At 51.8% G+C, this 19,537-nt stretch overlaps 2 protein-coding genes across 2 annotated transcripts in view; one reads left to right on the plus strand and one right to left on the minus strand.

Annotated features, from left to right (window-relative positions):
* LOC309862336 (uncharacterized protein) overlaps positions 1 to 3,175 on the minus strand; it is a 230,645-nt gene extending 227,470 nt beyond the window's left edge. Inside the window, exon 1 of the transcript XR_014310449.1 lies at positions 1,500 to 3,175. The gene's annotated coding sequence lies outside the window, so the exon portion shown is untranslated. The remainder of the gene's footprint in view (positions 1 to 1,499) is intronic.
* On the plus strand, positions 633 to 14,563 carry STC2 (stanniocalcin 2). Its single transcript, XM_082726088.1, has 4 exons — positions 633 to 940; positions 3,204 to 3,346; positions 5,832 to 6,043; positions 11,045 to 14,563. Exons 1-4 carry the CDS (start codon positions 790 to 792, stop codon positions 11,445 to 11,447), a joined length of 909 nt encoding a protein of 302 aa, XP_082582214.1. The 5' UTR covers positions 633 to 789; the 3' UTR covers positions 11,448 to 14,563.
* Positions 14,564 to 19,537: the final 4,974 nt, after the last annotated feature.

The raw sequence follows: 19,537 nt of genomic DNA on the forward strand, positions 1-19,537 counted from the left end.
ACAAAGCCAGGAATTCCCATCTGTGCTCAGTTTGCCCCTAGCGTCACTGTGCCCAAGAAACTCCAATCTGTCAAGGCTCGGGTCTGGGGAGCTCACTGAATTCCAAACGACAGAAAGAGGAAACTTTCCCGGCAAGATGCGGGTGTGATGCGAGCCAGGGGCCCGGGGAGTGGGAGGTGGGGGGAACGACGCTGTCCCAGCGCAGACCGTCTGCTCCCGCTCTTCTTTAGTCGCAATCGGAGCTGGTATTCGCTTTTATTTTTTAAAGTGCGTTCGGCCATTGCCCTGGATCACCCGCACACGTGCACGCGTCTCCGGCTGCGCTCACACACACTCATACACGCAAGCAAACGCGCGGCCGGCGCCAGGTCGGCAACTTTGTGGGGCGCTCCCGGCGGAGCTCGGCTTCCTCCTGTAGTAGTTGGGCGCAGGCCCCGCCTCCCAGTCGTGTTGTCAAACGGGCCGGGGTCTCGGATTGGTCCAGCCGCTGGGACAACACCTGCTCGACTCCTTCATTCAAGTGACACCAGAGCTTCCAGGGATATTTGAGGCACCATCCCTGCCATTGCCGGGCACTCGCGGCGCTGCTAACGGCCTGGTCACATGCTCTCCAGAGAGCTACGGGAGGGCGCTGGGTAACCTCTATCCGAGCGGCGGCCGCGAGGAGGAGGGAAAAGGCGAGCAAGGAGGAAGAGTGGGAGGAGAAGGGGACGCAGCCAAGGAGGAGGAAGAAGAGGAGGAGATCACAAAGAATCCAGGTCTCCGGGCGGGAGGTTTACACACAGAACCATGTGTGCCGAGCGGCTGGGCCAGTTCGTGACCCTGGCTTTGGTATTGGCCACCTTCAACCCGGCGCGGGGGACCGACGCCACCAACCCGCCGGAGGGTCCCCAAGACAGGGGCTCCCAGCAGAAAGGCCGCCTGTCCCTGCAGAACACAGGTAAGTGCAAGCGCCCCCGCGGCAGGGAGCTGCTGGGAGACAACACGGTGCACCCAAGCAGCGCGCTCCGGGCGCTCTGCCCGGAACTGGGAGCCCATCTAGGGCCGCGCAAACTCTTGGGGTGGCGCGGGACATGCAAAGGAAAGCGCGAGGCTAGGCGAGACGCTAGGCTCCGCGCGCCGGGAATCCGCACGTGCTGGCAGGGTGATGAAATGGCTGTAGCAGGACTTGTTGCTGTCCTCCCCGGGGTCGAGGGTAAACGAGGCAGCGCCTGACACCGCCAGTGCCGGCCCGAGAGTTCTCGGTCCAGTGCAAAGCTCCTTGCTCCATCCTGGCCCGCCCGCGGGAGGCAAGCAGGGTCCCCGGAGCCAGCCTGCGCCCTGACCCCGGAGAACTTCTCTTCCCAGCCGGCCGGCCGACCGGGACAGGACTGCTTTCCCCCTCCTCAAAAGATACCAGACATCCAATAACTTTGTAGGCGAGACCGATTGTATGGTGGACTTCCCCTCGGGGGCATTGCTTGCCGGGGAGGGGTTGGGGGAGGTGGCGCAAAGCGTACCTCTGAGGTGCTGCCGCCTTCTCTCTCTCCAGGGCGGTCAGCTGGCGCAGAAATGGTGACATGGCTCGACCCGTGCGCGGCTGCTGCTCCATCGGCTCTGCGCTCACCGGCAAGCTGCCGAGCAGAGCCAGGCGTGCAGGGCACGGGGCTGGCCCTTTTCCCAGCTCCTGGCAGAGAAAGACAATTTGTCTGGAGCTCCTTCACTCGGCGCCCCCCGCCCCCCGCCGCCGCCTTAATTTGGGGGCCTGAGACCCAGCGGCAGCGTGCGTGCGCTCACCGCACGAGCAGGAATGCACGAGTGCCCATTAGGGACGCCCGCAGCAAGTGAATCGCCGCCCTGCGCGCTCCTGCCCGGCGCGTCGGGACCGCGCGTGGGATCATCCAGGAGTCTCCCATCTCCACGCGCGAGCGCCCGCACCCCCAGCCTGCGCTGGCCTCAGCCTAGGACCGGCGCCCACCCTTCCCCCCTCCAGCGCTTTCCCTGAAAATTGAACGTGATTCTCGGTAGTTGGTGACCTCCACAAATACACTCCACTCATTCTCTCGATAGATTTAATCTGAATGCGGATTATCTACTCGGACCCCGCCCTTCTTCCAAAATATACTTTTCTGATGTAATTTTGAGGTTGGCTTAAATCAGTGAATTGGGTAGGTGGGGGGAGGGATAGAAGAGAGTCTCTTGCACGCGACAGCCTGACAGTTAACTCCCTCAGTCTATCCTTTTGGAGAGATGAATTAGGACCACATTCTGCGAAGGACCGCAGCAAACTCCCGGATCGCGGGAATTTCTAGGGGATTAAGTGATATCTCACACCGGATCTCTATTTAAAAGGAGCCTCTAAGTGCGAAGATTGCGTTTCTGCAGGCTAGCCCCCATTTGGCTCCATTCCTGAGCCTGCTCGCAACCGCAGCTCCCCTAGTCTGGTATTTTTAATGCTGATGGTTTGGAGGCGCTGCCTTAATAGGAATTTTGTTTTGATTTTTAGGTGTTGAATCATAAAGCTGAATTGAAACTGCTTTTTGGACGCTAGCATTTGGGGTCAGGAAGGAAATGGCTGTGATTTAATAGCAGCGGCTTTGAGTTCCAAGTAGAGAAGGGTATTTCATTGATGAAGTACAGAAGGGAGAGAGCAAGCGAATCATTTAAAATCTTCCTTGTGTTTGTGGGTTTGGAAAGCTGAAATTGCTTTTGCTTTCAAACTAATTTTTTTAAGGATTTTATTCATTTATTTGACGGACAGATCACAAGCAGGCAGGGGGCAGGCAGAGAGACAGAGGAAGGGAAGCAGGCTCCCTGCCAAGCAGAGAGCCCTAGATCAGACTCCATCCCAGGACCCTGGGATCATGACCTGAGCTGAAGCCTTTAACCCAGGCACCCTCAAACTAAGTATTTTCACAAAGACTTGAAGACCATGGAAAGGATAAAAAATGGAGTGCTCAGACCTAACTTCTGATTGTGATCTTTGTAACATAGGTTTGGCTGATTTTTTACAAATACAGCATTTACAAATACTGACACTTTCATACGGACATTAGACAATAACATTTCCTTGCCCAACTTTTTAGATCCTGAAATAGTCATTTCTAACTTTATCTTCTGAAATTTTCTTGTAGTCATTACTAGTTTGTATTTCAGCCGACCTCTCAGCATTCCCCAGCATGGCTGAGAATTTTGTATATATTTGTATGTCATTCTCATTTTAGCGGAAATTCAACACTGTTTGGTCAACGCTGGCGATGTGGGGTGTGGTGTGTTTGAATGTTTCGAGAACAACTCTTGTGAGATTCGAGGCTTACATGGGATTTGCATGACTTTTCTGCACAACGCTGGAAAATTTGATGCCCAGGTAAAAACCACATAGAGCACAAAATGTTTTAGGTTGGCATTGCATGATTGAAGTGTTCATTGGAAAGACTTGTGAACAGGTCTCCTTAGCTGATCTTTATGGTGTTTTTTAGCATTTGCAAGAACCATTCTTGGTGCAGAGCAGGGTGCCAGTTTCTTCCCACACCACTCATGGGGTTCTGTTCCCAGAACTGTCATGGAGTAGGTGAAGTCCTTCTCCACCCTTAAGCTGTGTCTACACAGGCAGAGGGGTATGGAGAGCAAGTTAAACAATCATCTAAGCATTCTTAGCAGAGAACACAAAAGGCAAAACAAATAATAAACTTCTTGTAAGGGGACACACTATGTCTGGCCACCCAGAACTCAGTCTGCAAGGCCCATCACATTAGAAACAGGTTTGTCGGGGGAGGACAAGGCCTCCAATTATACATTCCAAGACCTATTTTCACCTACCTGGGGGGAATAAATGAGACACAAGCTTTAGAGAAACTCATCATGTGTGAGTTTCATCACTCATCATGGGTGTGTGAGCAGGTAACAGGGATAATTCAGGGCTTCCAGAATAACAGACTTCTTCCTCCTAAGTAGCAGACCCTCCTCACCCAACCCAGAAACCCCGAATGAGTCCTGCTCTAGGGAGTCCCCTAACAAGGCCTGACCTACTCCAGCTATCCCAGAGTAGCCAGGGTGAAAAAAAAAAAAAAAAAAAAAAGCCTAGTGGTAGCTTGGGGTAGGGCAAGAACCCAGCAAGCCACCTTATGGTTCCAGTGCTAACAACCCAAATACATTTCAGGTGGCAGGTGGTATCAGGCTCACATTCTCCATGTTCTCCCCAGCCCATATGTGCACCTTCTGTTGTTCTGTCTCACCAACCTCTTCTCCCCTACAATTGGAGAGAGGGGACAACATGTGAAGAAGGCCAACAGTTACAGTGTGACTTACAAATGCCACCCGCCACCATCTACTGACATGCTATAGAGAGCCTGACAAAGCAATGCCTGGGAACCAGAAAGGGATGTGACAGGGCTGGGAGCCTACACACCAGAGGATGTGGCGTGGCAGGGGGTGGGAAACAGAGACGAGGGACGGAAAGAATAGAACATCTGAACTCCTCAAGGCTCCCTAATAGAGCATCCCTTCTGGATTAACTGGAATTAGGGAACGTAATAGGAAATCCAGGGGAAAGATGTGTATTTAAGGGCGATCCCACAGGATGTCAGGGAAGAATACCAAAACAGATTGCTGCAGCCCTCGAATACATTAATCTTCCTTTTTCTCTCAACCAAGAGGAGTATGCTCTCAAGTGAGAAGCATCCCTTTCAAGCTGGCTCCCAGCATGTGACTACTCCATGAACTGACACACCCTACCCTCCATCATCTTTGGCTCCCGCTGGAAAGTCAGAGCAAAAGGGGCCATGGGGAGGCGCTTTTTCAGCAACCGGACACTATGTATAGACATTTCAGTTGCTTCTAAAGGAAGAACTGAATTAAATGTGCTGGCTGGCTTCCCACTTCCAACCTAAACCCATTCTCTTTCTCCACTCAGTTACTTCCAGGCCTGTCTAAAAACAGAGGGGTGCCCTCTCCAACGACAGCTTGTTTCTATAGTAATGGGGGAGTGGGGATCCCTAGGTAGGTATCCCACAATGCCTCCCCGCCCTGAGAGGCTGATAAGGGAGTTCATGCCCCAGCCTGCCTCCGCAACCCCAACAGCTGTCTCCTTTCTAGGATAAGAACGATCCCATGGGATTGCCAGGAAAGAGAACTGGGGCCCAGATGTATGCCTGGCTGCCTTAGCCACTCAGAGGCAGGGATTGTGGGGGAGGGGCTGTCAGTTGGGCAGTTCAGACTCCAGATGCTGCCAGGCAGAGTGCCAGGCAGGCCTTTTAGAGCAATAATCCTAACAGCTTCAAAAAGGAAAAGAATGCTCCTCCTTGAAGGATAGGAGGAGACACGAGTATGGGTTGGGGGCCATGGGAGGTATTGAGGCACAGATAGCACCCAATTTCAATGTCCCTCGTGGGGTTGGAGGAAAAAGCAATGATGTGAGACTTGGATCAGGAAGCACCTTCTCCTTGGGAAACGCTCTTGCTGGAAGCTTGGGATTTATGTCTGTCCACATTCCCCTTGGGTTCCAGAAAGTCTGCCCCCAAGCAGGCAACCCTGGGCTCCCTAGAGGACAGACGGTCACAAAAGCCCCAGAATGAGGGAAATTAGTAGAGCAGCTGGGAGGAAGGAGGCAGATTTGTTAGTCTCCCAAAGTAACATCCTTTTTAGCCAAATGCCGGAGGTGTCCTGTCACTCCAGACGTACCCCCTGACGGTCATCAGCCTGCCGCCTGCATGGATGTCAGTCTGAGGCAGGACCCTGGGGTTCAGTTGTCCAACAAAAATCCCGTGTGAGGCCAAGAAGTGTGACTGACAAGCTTCTGACGAGGACTTGTCTCTTCTGCCCCTCTCTCTCTTCTCTGTCCTCTCTGTTCTCAGGGTAAGTCATTCATCAAAGATGCCTTGAAGTGTAAGGCCCATGCTCTGCGGCACAGGTTCGGCTGCATAAGCCGGAAGTGCCCCGCCATTAAGGAAATGGTGTTCCAGTTACAGCGGGAATGCTACCTCAAACACGACCTGTGCTCTGCTGCCCAGGAGAACACACGGGTGATGGTGGAGATGATTCACTTCAAGGACTTACTGCTGCATGAGTGAGTGCCGCCCCACAGGGGCCATGGGAAGGAGGGGGCCCGCTCCTCAGGCTGGTGTGGAGGACTTTGAGGGGCCTGTGTCTGGAGGCCAACCTCCCACCAAATGGGAAAGGTTGCACTCTACCTCAGAAAGCTGCACAGACTCCCCTAGGAGGCCCTTTCCTGCTGGCCTTCAGGAAAAGTGAAAGAAATGTCCACCGTTGGTTTCAAAAGCATGAGCCATAGAAACAGAAAATATCATACTAAGCAAGAGATGCATAGGCTTCAGAAATACGCTTCCCTTCCCCTCAGTGCGAATCCCAACAGTTCTGAGTATTCCAAGCGGCCTCGCAGGTGCCCCAGCAGACAGCCAAGAGCCCATCACAGCGGCTGAGCCTTTACTAAGTGCCACCCACGCATTGTGCTCAGTGGTTTTCGGGAATCTTTCCCCAGATCCTCACAGCAGCCCTGGGAGCGAGGTAGCGTTCTTCTCTCCATTTTACAGATCAGAAAGCTGAGATTCACTAGAGTAAAGGTCATACAGAGAATGAGAGGCAAAGCCAGGTCATCCAGCTCTGGAGGCTTCAAGCCAAGAACTGAGAGCAATAGCCCTTTTTCCTGTCCCCATGGCCTTCGGTTCCCTCCGAAGGCCCAGTTCCCCTTCTCTAACACATTGATTCCCTCCCAGAGAAAACACAAGACCCATGTCAAGAACTTGAATCAGCTAAACACCTTTTTGCCAAAGTGGGTAAATATGAACTTGCTTATTCAAAGACTGGCAATTCAGTAATAAACCCTGGAAATGTTATTCCTTAAGGGAAAAAAAAAATCTCACCTGTAGGATCCTAAACTTTGCAACGTGATAGAGCATGTGGTACCGAGGTGCTCCTGACATGCGGCCTGGGCAGTAGGTCACAATGGCTTCTCCCTCGGAGACTGAGAGCAGAAAGCAGGCCACTTGCTAAGCAGAGCGAAACAAGTCACAACCAGCTTGATGGCACCATTGGTCTTTACACAGTGGCTCACGGAGCCAAATCAGTACAATTTTATGATCTCTTGCTCCTCAGTTGGTGCTATGGCCTTCCCCCAGCTCTGCCACCAAGCAGGCGACTTCCCACCCCACGCACACACCGCTTAGATCATGGAGGACAGCAGCCATCACCCACCAGTTTCCACCGGGTTAGAAGGGTCTAAGTATCTTGCAACACCCCCAGAGCCCTTTTAGAATTCAAAGATTTACCATGAATCTCTGCCAGCAGCTCTTGCCAAAGGCAAAGTGATATTGTCTTCTCCTTAGTCACACTGACACCCTATGAAATAGTTATCACTCTTCCAAATACCTGTAAAGACACAGAGCAACAACATCTTCAACAACAACAATAATGATAATCGCTATCATTGTATGAGTGGGCAAGGGACTTGACCTGGACGGTCTCATTTATCATTCCCAACAGGGCTGCCCGGTGGAGATTACTCTCACCACCTAACAGAAGAGGAGAGGGCAGCTAAGAGGTTCAAGATCTGACTCTGAGATTTGATCCCCACTATCCAGCTTGGGACCTGGCAGTACCTACAACTCAAGCCGATTATCAGGAATAGACATGGGACCTCCTAGCTCCTGACCTGCTCTCTCCATACTGGCCTGTGAGAGGCTCATGGGCTCCCAGATGTAGCAGGGGGTCCTTCCCTTTTCTCAGTTATACCCCCAGTATATAAGGAGAGAGCTCTAAAAGTCCCTTCCTTCAAGCTGCCCCTGGAAAGAGGCAAATGCCCCATGGCTAAGAGACTCCCAAAGCTCCTTTGTCCTCAGTCCACTGTCATCCACTATAGCTTCTTGGCCTCAAGAATGGAGGAAGGGCATGAGCTTATATATCAGTAAGACATTCCTGGAGTGCGACAAGACTTTGTCTATTCCAAGATGGAAGAAAAGTCTTCTTTGAGAAAACCAAAGGTTTTGAAGGGATTTTTTGCTCCCTCTGGAATTTAAGAAGGGGTAAAGTGCTGTGGCTTCTCTGGTACCTCCTCTGTGGAAACATGGCCCATGAGGCCCTGAGATTTTTACTTCTCAGGGGCTCTTCATATCATTTAGAATGAACACATAGCCCTCCACCCCAGCCCACTCTGGAAATGCAGGTGACTCACCCCATAAGTTAGCCTGGGCCTCTTTTAAGAACACTCACTGTGCCTGCACACAAGTCCTCTTTCCTCTCACTAAGCCAGTATATCCAGGCAGTGGGTCTCACTGAACCCCAGCTACCCCCAGCACCCCACTACCTTCCTTCTGAAGCCATGACTATGGGGTGTGTCTGCTCAACTTCAAGCTGAACGATGGTGTTGTCCTTTAACTGTCTTCACTGATTTGGGCACAAAGGATCCCATCAGTCCCCAGATATCAAGAAGGCCATTTAAGAATGCGTGGCATTGGTCTCAGATAAGAAAATAAGAACTGAATTTGCTTTTCCCTTTAGAGAAGAGGAAGTCACAGTGGCTCCAGAATCCACATCACCCCCATTCCTCAACCCGATCCCTATCCACCCCCAAAACATTCATGTCTGCTTAAAGTGGTTCCCTTCAAGCTCTCCGCTTCCCTCTGTTCCTCTCACCCCTTCCCGCCCCACTTTCTTCATATCAACTGCCTTGGCCACCACACACCCTGTCACTGGGTGCTGGCAGCCTCCAGGCACGTCCCCCTCCAAGTATTTTTAAAAATCCTTTAGCCTTGCTGACACCCAGTTGAGAAAGCTGGGCTTTGTCATTAGACACGGGCTGAGCTTGCAGCCTGAGAAGGCACCATGCCAGCTCAAAACACGGCTTAGATTAACACACACCCCTCCCCATGGCTCACAGCTTTCTCCTCGGGAGAGAGCGCCAAAGGCAGGAGAGAGCGTTCGCTAGTCCAGCCTTCTCGGATTTGCCTTGGGGTTCTGAGAGCTCATCTGGCAGGCAGACTTCCCTGGCAAAGGAGGCCAGGAGGCAGTCCGTGCATTCCCAAGAGAGCCCTCCCCTTACTCTGGGGAAAGAAAACTCGAAGAAGATCACTGGGCTGATCCCAAAAAAGACAGATTCTCAGCCCCCGCAATTTGCTCCTGTTGCCCCAGAGAGGGGCAGGTACAAATCAGACACTGAAATCCTGACGCTGCTGTAGCAGATGTGCTCCGTGACCTTGAGCTCCCTGAGGCAGTCGGTTGCTAGTTGTCAAAAGATAGAAGAAAGCAAATATGCGTGCAGCATTGCTTCTGTGTTGCCCCATGGCCCCCTCTCGCAGCCCGGGAGGAGGAGTGTTATTGCTGTCCTTGTCACTTTTAGGGGCCTGCCTTAGAGAGTTGAAGCGCCCTGTCCATCAGCCATGCACAGACTCTCTGACTCCAAAGGCATCAAGTAGGCCTTAAAAGGCAGCTTGATCTCTATCAGCCGGAACATTCCTCTTCTCTGCTCTCAGCCCAGCTCTAGGCCTTCCCAGCCCAGAAGCTTCCAAAAACTGACTTTCTCCTCTCCCCCGCCCTCCCCCCACCACCAGCCATCTCCATTTTTACATCTATGACATGAGGACAGTTCAACTACAACTTGAGGACTAATTCATAAAAATGGCAGTGAACTACTTCACAAGTCCTAAAACACAATCTGCTCTTCTGCCTAGCAACTGCCAGCTTGCAAAGAGAAGATGAAGTGGGCTAACAGGCAGCCACCCAGGTGGTCCCGGCTCACAGAGGAAAAAAGTCTTGTTCCTCATAAGTGATCTCACGTTCCAGAGGGATTGCCCTGCCCGAGGCGATGGCCCAGAGCTGTAGTGCTCATGGGCCGAGATACCCAGAAACTTTGCTGGCCAAGGACTGCTAAAGAATGCTGGTTAGCCACGTGAAACAGTCTATACCCTCCCTGGGGATTTTGGAAGGCCAGTGAGATGTGAGAAGGGCTCAGTGAGTGGGTTATGAGAGCCCCTTGCGGGGGACACCTCTTACCAGCTGGGCCCGTAAAGAGCAGGCACGCTGTTCCCGCCCGCGGCACACACCTCCCACCCCTGTGCGGCATGATGTGCTCATTCTTCCTCCAGCATTTTTCCCAAAGAACAGCCCAGGGCAGCTGGATGGCCTGAGCCAGAACCAAATGTGCATATTTCACAGATCGCCAGCCCTCATCCCAACACCTAGGCCCCCTGTGGCCAGTCCTCACCTCCAGTTCTAGCCAAGCCAGACTGGAAGAACAGAGATGCCTAGAGAGCCACTCCCCGTCTTCGACCTTTAGTACCAGGAATGGGGGAGAGCTCCATGGGAAGTGACTTTGCATGACTTCTCCACTGAGTACAGAGGGAAATGCACCCAGGATCTTCCAGAAACACCCTTCATCAGGAGCCTAAAGCAGGGGCAAAAACAGACGTGGGGAAATGGCTTCTGGGGAGCCTCACTTAGAGAAGATTGACCTGGGAGAGTTGGCACCAAGTGCAAAGCCAGCCAGCCCCACTGACACCACGTGGCGAGAGGGCGATGTGGAGCTCTGCAGCCCCAAATCTTTGATGGCTTCTCCTCCCCTGCCAAAGAGAGTCCTCAGTTAGGTAGTTCCAACCCTTCACCATTTGCCTCTTATACCACTGGCCCCAAGACACTTCTCTACTCCTCCCACTGAAACCCTCCTAGCTGGCACACGGGAAACATGCCCAGAGCTCTCCTACAGTCCTTTTCAACATTCACACAGCCGCCCTACCTGGCATTCTCCCCCGCCTTCCCCAGAGGCACTATGCACCTGCAAATCGTCACTGGCCGTTTTCCTGGTGGTAGTAGGCTCAGGCACCAGCCTGTCTCCAGTCCCCAGCATGGAGCCTGGGAGGTAATGGCCATCTAGGAAATAGCGGCTAAGGCCAGCACTCCTTAGGATATGAATAAAGACCTGAAGTAATTCCTGAAATCTCTTTCACCAAACTAAGGCCTCAGCCATATGTCCCTTGTGCCTGGTATCCTCCATGTCCTCGGTGGCCCGTTCAGGACTGGTTCCATTCTCTCTCTTTCTCTTTCTGCTCTCCATCTCCAGACCGTACGTGGACCTGGTGAACCTGCTGCTGACGTGCGGAGAAGAGGTGAAGGAGGCCGTCACCCACAGCGTCCAGGCCCAGTGCGAGCAGAACTGGGGAGGCCTGTGCTCCATCCTGAGCTTCTGTACCTCGGCCATCCAGAGGCCCCCCACGGTGTCCCCTGAGCGCCAGCTCCAGGCAGACAGAGCCAAGCTCTCCAGGGCCCACCACGGGGAGGCAGGTCACCCTCTCTCAGAACCCAGTAGTCGGGAGACCGGCCGAGGTGCCAGGGGAGAGCGAGGTAGCAAAAGCCATCCAAACGCCCATGCCCAGGGCCGAGCCGCCAGCCACGGGGGCCAGGGAACTTCTGGAAGCAGCGAGTGGGAGGAGGAACAGTCTGAGTATTCCGATATCCGGAGGTGAAACGAAAGGCCTGGCCAGGAAATCTTTCCTCCATGCCGTCCATTTTCTTCTCTATGGACATTCCAAAACATTTGCCATTAAAGAGGGGGGATGTCTACACGCAGGATTTGGTGGGGATTGCGGACTTGATGCAGGTGTGTGCTAGCGGAACGAACAGGTGAGGCAGAGGCGACCTGGGCAGCAGCGAGGTCTCAGCTGGGCCCGCGGAGGGTTCCCACACTTGCACATCCCTAAGTGAGCGTGCACGCGGCCTCCTTGCAACTTTGTCTTCTTTCCATCCGTGGAGCCACTGGGCGGCGGCCTGCGGTTTGCTCTGCTGTTGGGGAGTTGGGCCGGGGAAGGGCAGGGGTCAGACTGGACCGCACACTCGGTGCTGGGCTCCAGGCCCGCAGCTCTGGTGCTGCCTTGGCAGAGGGCGGGCTGGATCCGGGGGCAGCAGTGAATGTGAAAACCACCCTGGGAGTCAGAAGGGTGGAGAGGAGATGGAGGCTGTGTGGGTGCTTGGTGCCAAATGGAAGTTCAGTTTCTTGCATGGGACCTTGAGGTTTGGAGCTGCTGGGGACGGGGAGGGCAAGGGTTCTAAGTGTAATTTCTGAGCCATTGTTCCGTCTGGGGGACCATGTCCGAGGGAGTGGTCCCTGTGGGTCTGTATATTAACCACTGCTTCGAATCTCTATTTCACTTTTTTATTTATCCAGTTACATCTACATACCTGTCGTCTAAATAAATGGCTTTTGAACAAAGCAAATGGGTCATTAAAACCAGCTCAAAGGAAAAAGAAATACAGCCCATCTTTTGGGGATGATTTTTTTTTTTCTTTTGAGTGCTCTTTTAAAAGGAATCAAAGAGCGATGTAGCCGTGTGTCTGCCTGCCCACAGCCACTCTGAGCAAACCACATCCCTGGAAGAAAACGCACATGTGAGAAGTACATATGACAGATTTTTTTTCCTTAGCATTTGGTTACCCCACCTTGATCCTCAGCCAAGATCGATAAAGCCTTGTACCTGATGCCTTGAGGCCAAGTCGCACCACGTCCTTCTCGGTGTGCAGGACGGAAAGGGGGAGAAGAGAGCAGAGGGGCCTGTGGCTTCCAGCAGGGAAGGCTGACCTTTTACATAAATGGAGGCGACAGCCAGGAAGCACTGAGGGACAGGATTTTCCAGATCCGGACTGGGAATGTAACAACGGAGAAAGCAGTCCGAGTGGACAAAATAAAGACAGAGGAGGGACAGAGCTAAAAATCCAAGGCAAGGAGGGGGCAGTGGGAAGAGGACTGTAACAAAGGGTCAGCAGAATGGGGTTCTTGGGGTTGTTCAAAACGTTCCACAGATAGGCCTTTTCTTTCTTGCCTACTGAGTTATCAACATTAAAGCTTCTCTCTCGCAGCTAGTACTCAAACAGGAGGCCAGGATTACAAGGCGTAGACAGGTGTTCTCGGCCAGTTCCTTCTAGAGCAGTGGTCAGCAAACTTTCTGTAAAGGTCCAGAGAGTAAATTACACTGTTTTTCATTTGGCGGGTCATGCGGTTTCTGTCCCAAGTACTCCCCTCTGTCACTGTGCCCAAAAAGCAGGCGTATATAAAACAACATGTCACCAACAGGCCTGGCTCTGCTCCAGTAAGATTGCATTTAACAGGTGCCCACCTGGATCTGGCTCTTGGGCCCGAGTTTTGGGACCCCCCCATTCTAGTGAGCTGGCAAAAAAGTATGCACCCTCTGTTTGATCAGCTTATAGCTCTCCCTCGAAGTGACCCGAGGCCAGAGGTAAAGAAGTTAAATTTATCTGCTCTAATTTGTTCCAGGGAATGCCCTTACCCCAAACCAGGCTAGTGTTTTTATTACCCCAAACCCAAGCTCATCAGTGCTGGGACATGCTGCTACTGGAAGGTCAGCTCCCCAATCTTCCATGATCCAGATTAGAAAGAAACCATTTGGGTGTGGGGGGTAGGGGGGAGGGGACAATGCTGGGAGAAGCACCTAAAAAGCTGGAGAGATGGTGCGCTTAATCCCGCTCTGCCCTCCGGGGGAGGAGGACCGGTGTGTCAGGCTCTGCCATGGGAACCGAACGTAAACCGTGGCTGTCTCATGCCATGGGCCACTGCAGCACGTTACTGTTTTACTTACATCACTCAAAAGCTGAAGCAATAACATTCTCCCGCGTTGCTGGGTCAGCTGTTCATTTGTTCGCCGGCTCCTGGGCTGGATGTGTGAAAGGCATCACTTTTATATTTTCCTCAGTGTAAATGTCTTATGTGTTCGCCTACTGATGTCCCATTTGTTGCTTCTATTGTAAATATTTGTCATTTGTATTTATTATCTCAAGTGTTTTCCCCCAAGGCATAAAATGGCTTACCGTGTTCATTTGAAACCTGTCACTGATCTCTGTTGTCTATTTTTCATACCACTAGCCTGTTACTTCTCAAAAGTCAGGTAGCTCTCATTTCATTCTGGTTCTTAATGTTTTTGAAGCATACAATAGTATTTATCGTGAAGGTTCTTTGGCTCAAAACGGAATAAAGTCCAAATTCCTACAAGAGTTGACAAGGCATTTGTACAATCTAAAATGTAAGCAAAGTAGTCATTAAAAATAGACACTCAACTTGGGCTTCATGCTTCGTACAAATTGACTCTTGAGCCTTCCTTTAAGGAAGGATGTGGATTTCCAAATAAAGATACAGCGTTTATTTTGAGCTTTGCATCTTTACAAGATGATCTGAACACCTCTCCTTTGTATCAATAAATAGCTCTGTTGTTCTGAAAGGAGAGGACCGAGTACAGCAAAATGCTGGCACCTGAAGCCAAATAAATAGCAAACACCAGGCCAGAGCTGCAGTCATACTTAGACATGCACACACACACGCACACGCGCATAAACACACACAGAGACATTTAAACTTGAACCAAGTAAAAGGCTTTGCTAGAACAACATGGAAAAACAATGCTACTGGAGCCCATTTCCTAAGGAAGGACAACCTCATCTGGTCTCAGAATTGGCACCACGTGAGCTTGTTAAGTAATAATGTCTGCTTCTGTTACGGATTTAGGCAGCAGGACATGAACGTTGTCACATTGCATTATTTTTCTCCATTCATTAATAAAGATTTCAAATAAATGGCTTTCCCTCGAGTAGCATTGTTATCTGAGAGCGCTTTGGACAAGCCAGTGCATAGGGGGAATGGCTGTGCACAAGTGAGTTTTGAGTCCGTTTAAAATGCTGGATGCTTGGTTTACAGGAAGGGAAGCCAGGTGAAGACAACCCTCCTGGGCTTCTCCTTCACTGGAGGGACTATGTCCAAAACACTGCCTGAGTCACCAAGACACAGAGGTGAACGAACTCCATGCAGCCTGCCTGGGGAGCACCAGCCCCCCAACCATTAGGGACAACCTCGCAGCTCCGTCTGGTCTCACCTGTGAGACCCTGGTCTCCCCTGCGGCCTGGCCACCCTTTCTTGCAGACTGAGTTTGTGGCCGATGCCACCAGCACGACAGCCCAGCGGCCCGGTGCCAGCAGGGAAGCTCCTGCCTCCTCCCCAGTTCAGCCTCACCACAGCGAAACAGAGCTGGAGTCCCCGTTTCCCACGGTGCACCCACCACGCGCCAGGCGTCCTTCCACACATTTCACATACTCATCTCACCCCGACCACACCCTACAAGTAGTGGGTATCATCCCCATTTTACAGGCAAAGAAACCGAGATAGGGAAAGCTAAAGCAACTGGGCCCAAACCAAACCCTGGCTAGTGAACGGGGTTGGCGCGGGGGAGTGGGGGTCTGAAGCCAAACCCAGCTCTACGACTCTAAGCCCCCCTGCTTCCCCCACTTCGGCCTTAGAATCTCCACATTTGATTTATTCTTGATTTAAGCCAATGAGTATTATTCCCATTTTACATGAGGCTCAGAGAAAGAATAATTATACTCTTATATTTATAGCACCTCTGAGGAGCTCTGCTTTAGAACAGAAAGGAAAATTGTTGCCCTCACCTTTCCTCTCAGCAAAGGCTCAAATTTTGGTTCAGATAAGGGAAAGCAGAAGAATCACAGAGTCTCATCACTTTTCTGTGCATGTAGATAATTTTTTTTAAGATTTTATTTATTTATTTGACAAGCAGAGATCACAAGGAGGCAGAGAGGCAGGCAGAGAGAAAGCGGGAAGCAGGCTCCCCGCTGAGCAGAGAGCCCGATGTGGGGCTCGATCCCAGGACCCTGGGGTCATAACCTGAGCTGAAGGTAGAAGCTTTAACCCACTGAGCCAACCAGGCGCCCCAAATGTAGGTGATTTTTCGAAGGTTCTCGGGTGCAGCTGCGGGAAACTTTGGGGGAGAAGCTGGCTTTTGTGAATTTGTGGCTAGAGTTCTGTCTGCTAAGCCCACCCAGTTGCCAGCTCTGCCTGAGAAGCCGGGCTCCCTTGAAATCATCACTGCCATCATCACCCTCCTCATGACACCTGCAATTTCATGTGAATCTATCGTGTGCCCCCCCCCGTGTGTTCTACCGGCACTATTTGGAACCCCATTTTGCACATGGAGAAACTGAGGCTCAAAGGCATCTTAATATGCCTGGAGCTCGTCCAAGGCCAGCGAGCTCTAGAGATGGCACACCAACCCATCCCAGGGCTCACTCTGCTCAGTTTAACTTGCAGTGTCTCCCGCCCAGGTGTGAAAAGGTGGGTGAAACACACCACGTTCAAACATGGCAGCTGGCTCCCTGCTCCCAACCCTTGGGCCAGCTCCAATCCATCCGTCCAGAAATTATGAGACTGTGGAAGGAAGAAGGCAGAAGGGCTTCCAAGTATGCTGGTATTTAATCAAAGCTTCCAAAGGAAGCTGGAGCTATGCGCCCCAAAATCTGGAGACAGAAATCTGAATTTGTTCTAAAGTCAACAAAAGAGAAAGCCCCCTGCCGAGGAGGGGACAAGCCTTGGCCAGAGCACAGGTTTCATGTGAAATTATTTTTTGTGGGCGGAGAAGAGAAGAAAAGAGCAACAGAAGCCTTGGGCTAGGAGTCACGCGTTTGCCGCTTGCATAAGCAACTCTGTTGTTTTCACTCCCCAAAAAGAACATACACACACACACACAAAGTCACTCCCTGAAGAGAACGAAAAAAAAAAAAAAAAAAAACCCACAAAGCCAACCTAAGCTTATGCATGAAATGGGCCCACCAGGATAAACCCTGACGCTTGCTCAACAGAACCCAAGCCTCGTGGCTCCTGAGGGCATGCAGCCCCCCAGCCGCCATGTACCAACGAGTCTGCCCAGGTGAACGAAAACTGGGAGGGACAAGAAGAGCTCCCCCGAGGAGTGCTCAGAGGCAGGGCAATCGTGCATCAGGTGCAGAGGAGAAGCAGCTGGTTCCATTTCTCCTTAGTTGGTTCCCCGGACTTTTTATGGTTCTTCAAGTTAAGGGGATTGCCCACGTACACAAAAAACGGCCTGCTAACAAGGACGGCGAACGTCCGCCTGCTGGCCTTCCTGAGTCAGCAAAGGACCAAGGGTGCCAAAGATGGCTTTGTGCAGGATTGATGATCAGGACCTAGAATTCTGCCCTAGTGGTCGACTGCTATGTCGACAAGCTACCTCTGAAACAGACAAATTAAAACCATCACTTTTTTTGCTCCCCATTTTGTGGGTCAGAAATTCAGAAAGGGCTCAGTCAGGTGGTCAGTTTCTTATCCACTTGGCATCCGCTGGGGCAAGCAGGGCTGGAGGGTCCCCTTCCCTGGTGGCCCCGTCAGAATGGTGCCTCAGGGGCTCCTGGCCTCCCTCTCTTGTCTTTCCATTGGCCCCTCATCCCCCAGGTCTTCTCAAAGCAGGGCTCTGTCAGGGTGACAGACACGGACAGGCTGCCATAAGAGAATTTAGAGAACGTTGCCAGCACTCTCTTCAACCCCAAGCTAGGATTTTTATTTCATCCTTGGTTTTGTAACCACCCCAGGATCCAAATGCCATGAGAGATGAGACCATGTCACTTGTACAAAATTTCATGTCTGCCCAGCAGCCAGCCATTGCACAGAGTGAATGAATGAATGAATGAATGTCTAAAAGGGTGCCGAGCTGTCAAATCAGACAAAATTCAACACACTTCTAAAGTAAATATGACCTTCTCTCCTTGTAAGGGGTACCCACATGTCATAGAATCGGTGAGCGGACATCAAAATTGAAAATCCCTGAGAAGCCTGTAATTTTGGAATCAGGAAACAGAAGAATACCACTCTTCCCTTTCTTGCACTAGGTAAATCCCTTTCTCTCTCTCTCTCTCTCTCTCTCTCTCTTTTAATAACAACTGAGAAACATAAATCAGGACTGGCCCTGAGATTTTGGTAAATTAGTTAAACTTTCTTCAGCCACAAAATAAGGAAACTAACAGCTCGCCTGCTTCCCTCACAGGGGTCAGTGAGGACAAAGTATTTGGAGCTGTACAAGGGTCACGATACATAGGAAATGCTTTGAAGACCATGACCTGTCCTGCAAATGGTGGGTATAATTTTTCCTGCATTTGGGAAAACTCCCCCTGCTACAGCCAAGAGTCCAGATGAGATGGGCTACCCAACCTTTCCACTGTCCTGGTGGCTCTCAGAAGAAGCTACAAAGCCTTTTGTGGCCAGGATTGGGGACGGGGGGTGGGGGGGGCGGCTTTGCAGGGTGGGAATCTGCCTGAGCCAGGCATGAGAGCCCAAGACCAACCGCAATCAGGTGGGGACCCTGAGCAAGGTCCAGCCTCTCCCTAGATGTGACAGTGACCAAAAAGCAGCTTCACCTCCTCCCAGACGTGAGTTCCCAGGGGAACTCCAAAGGGCATGCTTAGCCAGACAGGGGCAGGACCAGGCTAGGGGAGTGGAGGGCCTTCCTGCCAGGCTCTGTCTGCAAACCTCAAGGCAAGGTACCCACAAAAAAGCCAGTTCATAAACCTCCTTAATGAGAAAGGAAAGCAGAGACTGACAGATATGAGGGAGAGAGAAGATTCAGGGCCAGAGCCCACTCTGCTCTGCTCCGTGCCAAGGCTCCTGAGACTTTGACATTTGGAAAAGATCTGGCCTGGTGGAGCCAAGGATTTGGGACAGGGTTCCTTCCGGCTCCCGGGAGTGTCAAGAAGAAGAGAAGGAGGAGGAGGAAAATGACTCAGCTGAAATGAAGAGAAATGTATTTTTAAAAAGCGAAACGATGAAAGGCACAAAGGAACAAAATGGAGCCCCAGGATGGGGTCCAAATGCCTTCTCAGGGTAAGTGGGGCGAATCTGCAAAAAAGCTTGAGAGCTCACTAGGGTTTCTAAACCAAGAATAACGCCACAAAAATGAAGAGAGTCCTCGGGGCCGGCCAGGTCTGTGGTCCCCAGGGGCTAGTGCCCACCTCTTCAGGAAAGATGCTAAAAAGCCATCCAGCAAGGCAGAAGCTTCTCCACACTTTTGATAAGGATAGTGTAGTCAGTTCTGTGACAGAGGAGTTGGGTGGAACATGACCTCAGGCCCGGGCACCTCGCAGGGGGCTGGAGAGCCCTAGGACTCCTCCCTCGTTCTCTCACATCCACGAAATAGGGGCACCTCAAGGGAGGGAGGTGGAAGGAGGCGCCCTCCTCAGAGGGTGACACAACTCCATCCCCTCCAACAGCCAAGGTCAGAGGACTCCGATTGCAAAAGCTTCATCTTAAAATATTCAGTGGAGAGCAAGCGTGATAATGAGAAGAGATGGGAGAACAAAGAGAAGCCACAGCTCTGCATCTCCCTTCCCCTGGGCCATCTGGTAAGGGCTGGGTTCACAATGGGGTTCCACCCCCTCCGGGGCATGGAACGGGCATGGAACTCCATGGAAACTCACGTTTCCAGAAAAGGGGAGGCTGGGAGGAAGAGTTCAGCTAAGTATGGGCTACATTCTGACAGAAAATAGGGAACCAGCAGAGAATTCCTCCCCTACCCCAGATTCTACATCATCCCAGAATCTTCAAGAAGTGAAGCCATCCCTCTGACCCATTCAAACAACAGCCAGCATGGGAAGGGGATCTGGGGCCTGGGTTTGGGGGCCCTCTGGCCTCCTAGTGGTCATGGCTCTGCCAAGGAATGGGGCCAGCTGCCCTCTCGAGGCCCTTCCCTGCTGGGCATGA

This window comes from Mustela nivalis, assembly GCF_964662115.1.
Source record: "Mustela nivalis genome assembly, chromosome: 3".
Taxonomy (NCBI): Eukaryota; Metazoa; Chordata; class Mammalia; order Carnivora; family Mustelidae; genus Mustela; species Mustela nivalis.